This window comes from Eptatretus burgeri, chromosome 2 (genome assembly GCF_056783735.1).
Source record: "Eptatretus burgeri isolate ZD-2024b chromosome 2, Ebu_testis_v1, whole genome shotgun sequence".
Classification (NCBI taxonomy): Eukaryota; Metazoa; Chordata; class Myxini; order Myxiniformes; family Myxinidae; genus Eptatretus; species Eptatretus burgeri.
In genome coordinates this window covers 17,456,992-17,469,491 of record NC_140962.1, presented here as the reverse complement: position 1 = coordinate 17,469,491, position 12,500 = coordinate 17,456,992, and the positions used below count along the sequence as shown (strand labels likewise).

The 12,500-nt window shown below is 47.5% G+C and overlaps 1 protein-coding gene across 4 annotated transcripts in view; it reads left to right on the top strand.

The window, feature by feature from the left end:
- Positions 1 to 12,500, top strand: part of ZMYND11 (zinc finger MYND-type containing 11) — an 89,257-nt gene that overhangs the window by 19,135 nt on the left and 57,622 nt on the right. The window contains exon 1 of one of the 4 annotated variants that reach the window (XM_085864191.1): positions 5,083 to 5,154. The exons of the other annotated variants lie outside the window; for them this stretch is intronic. Coding sequence (XP_085720317.1) covers positions 5,098 to 5,154 — 57 coding nt within the window. The 5' untranslated portion in view covers positions 5,083 to 5,097. Of the gene's footprint in view, positions 1 to 5,082; positions 5,155 to 12,500 lie in introns of those variants that run through there. 4 annotated transcript variants of the gene reach the window in all.

Genomic DNA, 12,500 nt, shown 5'->3' with positions numbered 1-12,500 from the left:
ATGACAGGTGAGAGAGGTACCCACACCCAGCCAAGTCATCACTGTTTTGTGGACGTTACAACACACATATAAACATGAGGTGGGAGCGGAGGGGAAGCCATAGCCAGTTGTATTGTGGTGGGCCGGGGTTCGGTGGCGATAAACGACCACCAGGGGGAGCAGTGGGGTAGTCTCCACCGAACACCCCAGAATTTAGGTCGTGACTCTCGGATAAGTCCGAAAGGTCACGGGTCCCTTAGCGGACTGTGGTCGCCAATATTTCGATGGCGTGAGGTGGGGTCCACTTGTCTATTCCAATTTACCTAAGTACTCGCGCCGTCTAACTACCGGGGAAACCACACCCTTGGCCGACTCTGTCCGAACCGAGTCGCATGTACCGACTCGGGACTGGCGTACCGAGCGGGAGTTACCAGAGCCGCGCCGGTCCCAATGACAACTTACGGCACACGGCCTCCCTAATTCTCAATACGCACCGTGCTGGGTCAATGAAAGAAAGTGACATACAACGAGCTGGTACATTGAACAATTTGGGGGTTTATTTATCAGGGGGGCAGGGGAGCACAAAGAGCAGAGTTATCCGAATAAAAGCAATGTACAATGAACAAAAGCACTTAACAATTTCTACTTGCAGACGGGACCTACGGACACACACACACACACACACACACACACACACACACACACACACACACACACACACACACACACACACACACACCCCCAAAAGAAATGGACCCCGTGGGGTCTTCATTTGGTCCCTCAGCCCAGGAGAGAAAGGCGAGCTGGGGACCAGGGCCTTGTCGGGTACCTCTTTGCCTCGTGCGGTCACACCGGACTTCAACCAACACGGTGGGACTCGAACCCACGTTCCGAAATCCACGGGCCCATGACCCTGGCTGCTCGGCCTCCACTACCACGATGAGCCACCGCAAAGGACCGCAGATCACGACGAGACCAAGCCACGGCCCCAGACCAGAAGCAATCGGCCACGATGACTGCTTGCCACCCGACTGCCGTACTCTGGTCCTGACAACCACTCTATTCTCCTTGATGAGGCGAACACTTCATCTGGCTGGGGCGGAGCCGGCCCTCAGGTCATGAGCCTCCTGATTGGAGGGGGCATCTCGGGGGGGGGGGTGTCGGGGCATCTTGGGGGCCCGCCCCCGAAGAGGCTCTGTCGTAGCTTTCGGCACGCTGCCCTCACATTGGCCGGAGCGCCTCGGCCCTGCTCGCCCTTTGCCCATTGGCTGGAGGAAACGCTCCATGCGCTTCCTCGGAGCGGAGCCTCGATCTGAAGCGATGGAAGCTCCGCCCACGCCTTCAGCCGAAAACATGTGGGCAATGGAGTTGGTGGTTTGAAGACGTGAAGGGGATTTGTTGTAAAAAACGAACTATAAACAAACTTCACAGCACACACATGTAATTCCCGTTAGACATAGGGGATGGGACCCTAACTATAACACATACTTGTTGACATAACTGAGCTTCAGAGACTGCTGTCTGTGTACAAATGGCTTCCAGATTTGTAACAGTATTTCTAGTCGTATGGAAGAGTGAGGGCAGTCCATGGAGAGTGAGGAATAGTTTGTTTTTTTTTGATGAAGAGAGCAACTCCACCGCTGACAAGGCTCAGGTCTATCATAACCGGAGGAGGGAGTAACCATGGAGAGAAACTAAGGTGTCAGAAACATCTTGAAGGAGGAAAGCTTCTGTTAAGGAGATTGTCTGGTTTGTCAGTGGCAACTGGATGGAAAGATCTGTCAGGTTGAAGCGAAGGCCCTGGATGTTTGAGGTCCACACTGTTAAAGGAGCAGTCACACCTTGACGTTTTAGCCAGCAATGGCAACGTATTAAAATGTATGTAAAACGCTGGCTTACATTGAACTTTTGATGTTTTTTTTTTAAAGATTCGGACGTATTCATAACGACTTGGTCTTATGCACAACGTATTAGTAACGGACTTTGAACGTTTCGTTGTGTTATAGATAATTATACCAACGAATGCTGAACCTGTTGTCGGCCTTCACAACCTATGCCCAACGATAGTCTAACTTAGGCATAGCGCGCTGCACGCATCGCTGACGATGACGTGGCGTAGGTTATGAAAAGGCTGCCGCACAACGATTCAAATCATAACCGCCAGAGAAATGGAAGTGTCAACATCGCAGTCACACCTTGGCGATCTTGCCAGCATATGCCGATCTCTGAAAAATGCGTCTAAAACGCTGGCACACGTCGAATACGGTATGGGTAAGTTTGGTATGCGTGAATAAAACGCTAAAGTACGCTATCATACGTCGTAGTAAGTGGAGTACGTCTTGTAATTTTAAACATGTTGAAAATTTTACGACGTACTTGCCGTATGACACACGCTCCGCATGTGATGGGAATAAGTTGTACGCACAATATGCGATCGTTGACACACATCAACACACGTTACTTGAAAGGTACTCATAAGTCGAAACGCGTCAAGGTAATAGTTAGCGTCAGTGTTCCAGACTCCCGGTTTGTTTTTTTTTCTTCGGTATGACGGTGTTCAGTGTACAGTGCGGTTATGATTTAAATCATTGAGCGGCAGCCTTTTAATTATATTATATTATAACCGCACTAGAAATCGAAGTGTCAAAATCACCATCATACCGAAGGAAGGAAGAAAATAATAATAATAATAATAAAACCAGGGAGTCTGGAACACTGACGCTAACCATTACCTTGATGTGTTTCGACTTATGAGCACCTTACAAGTAACGTGTGTCGATGTGTTTCACCGATCGCGTAACGTGAGTACAACACGTTACTCATAGGTTAGAAATAAGTTTCGGGTACGCTAAACATTACCTCGACGTGTTTCGACTTATGAGTAACTCACAAGTAACGCGTGTCGACATGTGTCAATGATCGCGTGACGTGCCTCCAACTAATGGCCAGCGTTATGCGGAACGTGTGAGTCATACGCTGGCATAAGTCTTAAAATTTCAAGCATGGAAAAGTTGAGGACAACCGAAAAGTACAACGTTTAAAGCCAGCGTACAACGACGTATGGCAGTGTTTTTCAGCATGCTCTCAATGTTATCAAAACTTACCCATAACATATTCAACGTGTACCAGCGTTTTAGACAAATTTTCCAAAAATCGGCATAAGCTGGCTAAAACGTCAAGGTGTGACTGGGCCTTAAGAAAGAGGGAGGGGAGGAGGCTTTGGGTGCAGGGAAGGGGGAGGGTAGGACGAGGGATCTGATTGAGAGGTCGGGAGAGTTGTTGACAGTGTGTAGGAGATTGCAGAAGAGCGAGCGGAGAGGGCCGGATATGGTGGAGGACAAAGGGCTAGGTGGTGATGGGATGAGGCACAGTGGGGATAAATAAGAGAGGGGGCAGAGGGATGTAGGAGATTGGAGGAGGTGGAGGAATGAGTTGGAAGAGAGAGGATGGGGGAATGAGGCAGCTTTGTGTATGTGAGGTAGGTAGCTTTCAGAAAGGGGAGTGAGGGGGAGATTTGAAGGGGAGGGGTGAGGGGGTAGATTTGAGCGAGAAGGGGGAGATTTGAGTGAGGAGGGGAGATTTGAGCGAGAATGGCGAGGGGGAGATTTGAGCGAGAATGGCGAGGGGGGAGATTTGAGCGAGAATGGCGAGGGGGGAGATTTGAGCGAGAAGGGTGCTTTTGAGAAAGGTGAGGAGAAAGAGAGTGAAGTTTGCTTTGAAGAGGGAGGATGCAGCTGAATTGAGAGTCATGGGTGAGAGGGAAGCTTTGAGAGGGAGGGGAGATGATGAGAACAGCTTCGGCCATGGGGAACGAGGGAGAAGGGAGGGTTGGGGGAGGGGATGAATGAAACTGGGTCGTAATGTTGTAAAGATGGGAGCGGTCAGGGGGAGAAACAAGAATTGATGGGGAGGCAGCTTTAAGAAGGGGAAGGGAAGGGAAGGGAGAGATTTGAGGAAGAAAGGTGAAGGGGGAGAATTGAGGGAGAAAGGTGAGTGGGAAGCTTGGGTTGTGGGGGGGGGGGAGAGGGGAGAGAGTGAAGCTTGCTTTGAAGAGGGAAGAGGCGGCTGATTTGAGGGGGAAGCTTTGAGAGGGAGGGGAGTCGATGAGAGCAGGCATGGCCATAGGGTAGGTGAGAGAAGGGAGGTGTGATGAGAGGAACGAAAGGGCATGGTTGGGATATTGAGGGGTGGACTGAATGAGAGTAAGATATTTGTAAGGTTGGAACAGAGCCCACAGATGTTTGAAAACTATTCAGTTTGAGATGCCAGAGGAGGAGCTGTTTGTAACACAGAGAGCAGTGGAGAGGTGCTAAGAGAGGGGGTAGGATGGGGGCAAGGTGGGAGGAGAAAGGAGGAGGTAGATTTAAGGAGGTGGGGTGAATTTGTGCTTAAGTTGGAAAAAAAAAACAGTAAAGCAAATTGGGTTTTCGGTTGTATTCGGAGGGGGATTATTTATAAATCAAAAGAGGTGGTGTTAACATTGTATCGGAATTTAGAAAAGCCACATCGAGAATATTGCGTGTTTGCTTGTTGCATATATGAAAAAGAGCCACCTTACCCTAAAAAATTGCTGCAAAAGGTTTCTCACCGGTTTATTGTAGTATCAGGTGTGCTTTATAACATATCAAAAGTCCACCACATTGTGAACACTGGAAAGGTCTAATTTCAAGATGGCGTCCAAGATGGCCACCAAATCCTTAAAATAACCCAACTCCTTCATTATTCATCCGAGACAAGTATTTTTGGTCTGCAAGGGTTTTTGCCTGCTCTTTCCATTTTATTTGAATGAGATCCCAAAAACGGGTTTTCCAACCATTTTTTCAACGATCTCACTCCCAACGGTCTCAAACTCATGCACATTCACATCCTCTTTGGCGACTATATCAGTAACAATGTTTCTCAGAGATGGGTCTGGAGAAAATGGCGTGCAAGTGGAAAGTTTTTCCTTGATCTTTTCCAGGTCAGAGTGATCTCGTTTCATCCTTGCTTCTGTTGATTCTCCGTGTTGCTCGCTGGTCGTGTAAGTGAGTCATTGAATTCCTGCATGGCCTTGTACTCAGATGTGATGGGTGTGGACATGGTCCACAACTCGCGCATTTCTTCGGTCATTCCACTTCCATGAGTCAAGCCTCCACTACTCTTCAAGGACCGCATCAATGTCTGCTCGATGACAAGGTCAGAAGTAAGGCCAGTCCAGAACTGGTTGCTGTGGCAGATCACATAGAAACCCCTGTAAAATTTGACATATACATCAGGATGTCTGGTCTCGAGTTTGCACATTTATTGGACGTAGAAATATGCAGATTTCAGATAGTTGTGCCCAGTGGCGGCAAATATTAGCAGGCAGTCTGACACTGCGCGCAAGTGCATCATCCAAGATCCTGTGTGATCCGATTTGATCACCGCTCGGGCAGTCTGCAGCATTCTCTTATAGTTTATCCACAGCTGACTGGTTTTTGATCTTGTGCTAAGTTCTGCCTTCTTTGTGTCAATCTTTTCTTTGATTTGGATCAACATATCTGATGCTACAGCACTCCCCAAAGTCCTTTCTTCCGCCAACAAGGAGTTAATTGGGACCATACTCTGTGCAGAGTGTTGGTGCTGCTTAAGCAGTCTCTTTGGCTATTGGGCACAATCCTGGACGAGTCGCCACTCCGACACAGTTTTCCAGCATGCTGGCACTCATTTTGCCAACCTCGGAAGGATGACAGGCCGAGTTAACCTCACCTGATATTAATTCAACAGCTGAGCGGGATTTGAACTCAGGAATCTAGGATCCAAAGCCTGCCACCCTAACCATTAAGCCAGCTGTGCTTAATAACATATCAAAAGGATGAGTACGTTTCTCCTGCATGGTCCACCAATGACTCGAACTGTGGGTTATCCTTCAGCAGATCCGACACAACCAGGTGATTGAGACATCTATCCACCAGCAAATGTCCATGGAAAGCTCTTTGTACTGATTTTCCAGTCATCATATGCGGGACGGCATTCCCACCACAGACAACTTCCGTAATGTTCCTGAGTCCTGTGCCTTCCATCAGTGTGCCTATTGCACCAAGTAGGTTCATGAATGTGTGAAAACATCCAAGCATCAAGACGATGCTTTTCAAGTGGCTACTCTGTGGTGCATCCATGATGATCTCTGCAGCTTTCTAATACAGAGGCTGATCGAACGTAATAATGGGCGGAGCATGTTGTTTGATCGTGAGATCGCAAATTAAATCGAGCATGCATATAAAAATGCATGTCTTGTCCCCAGAGTACAAGTTAATCATAGGCAAGAACACAATTGATGATTGGCCTGGGTGTTCTAATCCTTGATGAATGATATGCATCATTCCCTGCCACCCAGGGGTTTCCTGTTTTGAAGTTTAGTAAGAGCTCCCACAGTACATCAATTGTCCTATCACAGTTGACCAATGCCGGGAGTTGTTCGAACACGATGGTTTGGCGCACATGTTTCACGAAGCGATGTTTGATGATGTTCGATGATTTGCACTGAAAAATAATGGTTGGTAACGTTTCTCCTTGGAATGACACGATCCTTCTTTCGCCCTGGGGTGAGTGCTGCTATGATCCCCATTCCGTGGAAGGTCCCCCTGCCATCTATAGTAAAGATATTGTGGTCAACATTGTCCCCGGCGAAAAGAAGTGCCATGTCCAGCAAATCCATGTCATCCGTTAACATATCCAGAGCAACTGAATCTGCTGCATTCTTTTCAAAACGTATGACTTCTTGCAAAGAAGAACTAAATCCCATTTCATGAAGGGTATCCACGAGTAATTGTGACCGATACAAATGATGTGCCTGCACTGCAAGGCCAACTTGTAAGGGAGCAACAACAGCACTTTGTCGAACTGCCTGGACAATTGCGTGTCCTATTCCTGCAACCTTTCGTCTTGTCTCTTTACCCACGAAAAGACCATTCAGCAATGTCCGCAGAGTGTGTGGAACAAACAAAAGGGCAGAATCAAGCTTGAGCGACTTTGTACTTGGATACTGATTTGTAAGGGACTTGATATCACTTTTAATGAGTCGCGCCGCTGTTTCAATAATTGCCTGTTTCTGTGATTCTTCATACTTTGCTTGGGTGTTGAAATAAGATCTCAGTATCTGTGATGTCTTTTCCCTCATTGTTACTATGTCATGGAGGCCTTCCCCTTCAGCAAAATGAACATTGTCCCCATACTGTTCTTTCAATTTTCCCTTGAGGTACTGATTTCCAAATGGTACGGAATCTGTATTTGTCAGAAATTCCTTCATTTTATCTCGTAAATGTGAAATTGTCAGCTGTTCTTCATCATTATTCTCAAGGTAAGAGCAAAACGTTCATGAATGCCTGCTCCTGATCTTCGTTTTTGGGCCAGCCAGACTTTCTGCACTTTGCCTCTGGGACATTCTGGAACTGTAGTGGTGTGCGAAGCCCAGACCAGCAATTACCACTGCATGAGTGATGGTAAATACAGTCCGCAGCATGTTGATCACAGCAATAATATTCAATCCTGCCTTTCACAGTGAAGGCCCATTCATCTGAACGACTGTCACCACACTCAAGAATGGTCTTCACGAACGTATTGGTCTTTACATCACTAAAGCCTGCCCCTCCTGGTGTTTCCGTAGTCCCACAGAAAAGGCAATCCGTTTGGCTGTTGAAAGGACCGGATGATACTCTGGCACTTGTCTTTGGTGGCTCACCTTTCTTTCCTTTTTGGCTTTCAACGTCTTTTGGATTGATGTACCGTTTTTGACATTTTGAGTGAACTTTTCCACCAGCAGAAATGACTACGTCATCCCCTCTTTACACACTCGCACTGTTGATTACATCAGCTCCCTTCTGACGAACTTCAATCACATCAGAAGCATCTCTTAAGTCTTCACGGCAGATGGGGCAAGTCTCTTGGTTTACGATGCAAGCACTCATGGTCAGGCCTGAAAAGATATAAAACAGAAGGTCATTAATAGTCACACAAAGCAAATTGTATCTTGGATTTCACAATTATGTAATCATGTCACTGCAATTTCAACAAGCCAAATGGATTCCTCGGCCCACAAAACATGGGGTTAGACACCAAAATTACTTGTCTAGGATGAATAATGAAGGAGTGTGGGTATTTAAAGGATTTGGTGGCCATCTTGGACGCCATCTTAAAAATCAGACCTTTCCAGTGGTCACACTGTGGCAGACTTTTGATATGTTATTAAGCACACCTGATGCTACAATAAACCGTTGAGAAACCTTTTGCAGCAATTTTTTTGGGGGTCAAACCATATTTTCAGCCGGCAATGTAGTTTTTGTCACCACAACTTAGGAAAGACAATACAGTAGATGCCATGGAGAGGGTTCAGTGCAGGGCTACTAGATTAATTACGGGCCGAGCAAGACTCAGCTATGAGGAGCGGCTGAAAGAGACAGGGCATTATCCACGAGAAAAGAGGCTGTTACGAGGAGATATGATGGAGATGTTTAAGATAATGAAAGGTGTAGAAAAAATAAGTGCAGATGAATTTTCAGCAGAGTAGACAGCGATAGGACCAGGGGCCATAGCCTTAGAGTAAAGAAGAGGAGAGTTAAGGCAGGGGACTTTTACTCAGAGAGTAGTTGACGCATGGAATGGTCTCTGTGGTAAGGTAGTGGCAGCAGAAACAGTAGATAAGTTTAAATTGGAATTAGATAGTTACCTGGAAGTTATGGAGATAGAGGGGTATTGGGATGTTGGCAGGACTTTGCGGTTGCTTGAGCATTAATGGGTGATTGTGTGCATGTGTACGGAGTGCTGTTGGTGGGAGTCTCGTCAAGGGGTGTTGTGTATTTTTTTTACCCAAGCCCATGCCCCCCCCCCGGGGATTTTTTTTTTTTTTTTACAAAAACTACAAAAAAAAACATAAAAAACATTTTGCATTTTCTTATTTTGATCTTGTGTTGATGTGGTGCATGCAAGATGGGCTGAATGGCCTCCACCTGTGTCTAATTACTTTGTGTTTCCTTGTTTAATAATGGAAGACGAACATGCATTGCAAAATGTGATTTTTAAAAAAATGTATAGGTCAGAGATACATTGAAATACATTTGAAGAGGGACAGAGTACAGGAGAATTAAGCGAATGGAGAAAGGAAACATAATGGTTGAAAGAAAGGTCGAATTGAACTCAGGATTTTGAAGAAAAAGAACAGGGCAGAAAGAGGAAGTTGAAACATTGAAAAAGACCCTTTTTTTTGTTTTTTTCTGAACATATGGGAACAGGGGGGCAGAGTCGAGGAAGATTTTGAAGAAAAGGTCGTGAAGATGTAGGGTGAATACCTTCACAATTCAGGTGGAATTGGAAAGGTGGAATGGCAAAGAGAAGGAAGAGGAAGAGGATGTAGAGGAAGTTACGTGGTTACATATATAGTGTTGCGGTTCTCGGAACCGCATGCATACAACAGATAGGTGTCCCAAGACAGTTATTCCATTATTATATGTGTAGATAGTCCCTTTCCTTTTGTTTAACAGGACAACAAGGGAGTGCGTTGCGATGATCTAATAGCTGGGGTTGCTTCAATAATTTTCTCCTTCTGTTCGTCTGATTATTCCTGACGTAAATCAGCCACGTGCTCCTTCACTGTAAGTTGGGGCCTCATGGAGGCCAGCGCGTGCGGCGCCGCTGTGAGGGAACTGCTGCACAGAGATCCTCATTCCCAGGCGAGCCCTAAACCCAACGTGTGCAGCAAGTCATATGTTGCGCTTGGCGGTGCGGGATTATCGACTCGGGCTTCCGATGGTCTGGGGAGGATTGCCGGTTGCATTAAAAAGGCATGCGAATGAATACCTCTTAAGATGCCCCACGAATGGTATTTTTCACAACACAGGAAACACAGCCAGTACGACGCCCACGCTGCATGAAACGCGTACGGAGGCCGATAAAGGCGACGACCACGCCATGTTGGGCGGGATACGAGTGTACGGAGTAGAAGCGGCTTGTTCCTTTTCAACCTCAATATCCGACACATTTTGGTGTTAGCCCCGCGCAAACGCTGGCGGAGTCGTGTGAACGCGAGCGCTGGCCACGTGCGTAATGGCCGAACCGTGCGCACTGTATGGAATGTGCTCGGAAGCAGACACGTACGCCGCTCGTGAAACGTGCATGGATTTATCCATGGCGATGTACCTTTGGCCCTCGCTGGCAGCATATACCCCTGATATGCTGCCAGCTCCGTATACACCTGATCCGACCGTGAATTTTGCTATGGAGGCGGAGGGGTTCGTATCTCCACTCCTGACAACCAAATGTTACGGTGCCGGTGTCTCGGCCGCCAACCGACCGCTCTGACGAAGCCGCAAGTCGAGTCGGCCCGACCGATCACCCAGAATATAGATCGCTGCCCGGATAAGTCCGTGCGACGGGTCCTTGTGCAAGAACCGAAATACGCCAATGGGCAGATCACGTGGGGTAGGGTCGATTGCCAATGTTCAATGTACCGAAATACCCACGTGATCCAACTACCGGGGTATTCCACCCTCGACGGAACAAACCGCCGAGGCGAGCCTGTCCCGTGTGCGATTCCGAGCGGCTTAATCGCCGAGAACCGTCGGTCCAAATGTCCCCCTTTTACGGCAAACCAACGGATTTCTAACTCTCAACACACGAAATGCTCAGTCAATGAAAGAATCGACGCGACGAGCTGAAAACATTTAACAATTGGGGTATTTATTAATAATAATGGCGAACTTGGGAAGCACGTAAGAGCATAACTATACCGACTTTACGAAATGCGATGCAAACATTTACAGCACACAAAGCACTTAACAATTTCCTACTTATTAGACGGGCCCATGGACGCACGCACGCACGCACACACACACACACACACACACACCCACCCAAGAAATGGTAGCAGAGGCCTTTACTAACGAGCTCCAGCTCAGAGGACAGGTGAGCTGAAACCCAGAGCCTATGTCGAACCTCTCCACCTCGTGTGGTCTTCAAGTTGTTCGGACCCGGGCTCCAGCGAGAGCGAGCTGGATCCAATCGCCGTGAGCCGCGATCCTTCCCGAGCTCCCGCGAATCCTCCCGCGCTTCTCAACACGTGCTGGTGAGACGAGGCGCCGATCATTCCCGTCGATGCGTCGCTTCCCTGAGGAACCACCTCCAAGAAGAGTTTGATGAGTCGCACCAAGCCGGGAACCAATCGGAGAACAAAGAGCTCCACGAACCAAGAAGAAGAAGAAGAAGAAGCCACCATTCGCAGCTCGAGCCGCGCGACCAGCTCAACTCTCTTCCAAACAAAGCAGCTCGAAGCAAAAAGCTCTCCCGAGCCAAACAGAAGCCGAAGGCCCACTGAACCACCAAAGCAAAAAGCCTCCAAAAACCTCCTCCCGAGCCAGGCCTCAGCCGAAGCTCACTGAGCCAGCCGAAGCAAAAAGCTTCCGAAGGCCTCAACCCTAACCCAAGCCAAGCAGGACCCGAAGGTCTGCTGAACGACTACTCTCTGCCGAAGCAAAAAGCTTACTACTCAAGAACAAAGAAAGGATCTCGTCCTTATCCTTCTCCGCCCCCCCTCCCCCGTGCCCGGCGTGACTCATGCCCTCGTGATCCATCCCCCCGCTCATCCACGGGTGGAAGGGAGTTGTTGACATCATGAATCACGGGACGGCAGGGTTCTTCTTCCTCTTCACAGAAGAGGGGGAGGGATGTCTCCATTGTTCGTTCCCGAACTATTAAATCGATCCGCAGCGCATCTGATCGATTTCTGAACATTTAAACAATGAAAGGTGAGCTATCTCGGGAACAAGCACTTATCGACATAGCTGACTAAAGGAACCTGTATGTTGTGTGCAATCAAATTCCAAATTCGTAACAATATATATATATATATATATATATATATATATATATATATATATATATATATATATATATATATATATATATATATATATACGTATGAGGTGTGTTCAAAAAGTATCCAACCTTAATTTTTTGTGCGTAAACAAATGAAGCTAAGGAGGCGTGGTTTGGTGCACGTATGTAGGCGATCCTAATCCGTATGCGTGAATATTTTCCCACCTGCAGCAGCTGTCAGTCGCCGACTGACCACCGATGAGTGAGGAAGTGTGAGCGCCGTCGGATTTTCGTTTTTGGCAAAATGATGGAAAAACTTGAACAACGCTACTGCATCAAATTATGTGGAAAGCTTGGCGATTCCCAAGTGGAAATGATCCGCAAGATTCAACAGGCCTTCGGGAACGAAGCAATGGGCACCACACAGATAAAAGAGTGGTCCAACTGCTTCAAAGATGGTCGCACATCAGTGGAAAGTGAAGCACGTTCTGGTAGGCCCTCAGCATCCCAAAATGAGATCGTCATTGACCAAGTGAGGACCCTGCCGATGCAGAATCGTCGAATCACAATCAGAGAACTTGCAGACGAGGCGGGCGTCAGCATTGGATCCGTTCATTCCATTGTGACTGAGGATTTGGGCTTAAGGAGAATCTCAGCGAAGTTCGTGCCAAAGCTGCTAACGATCGAGCAGAAGCAAC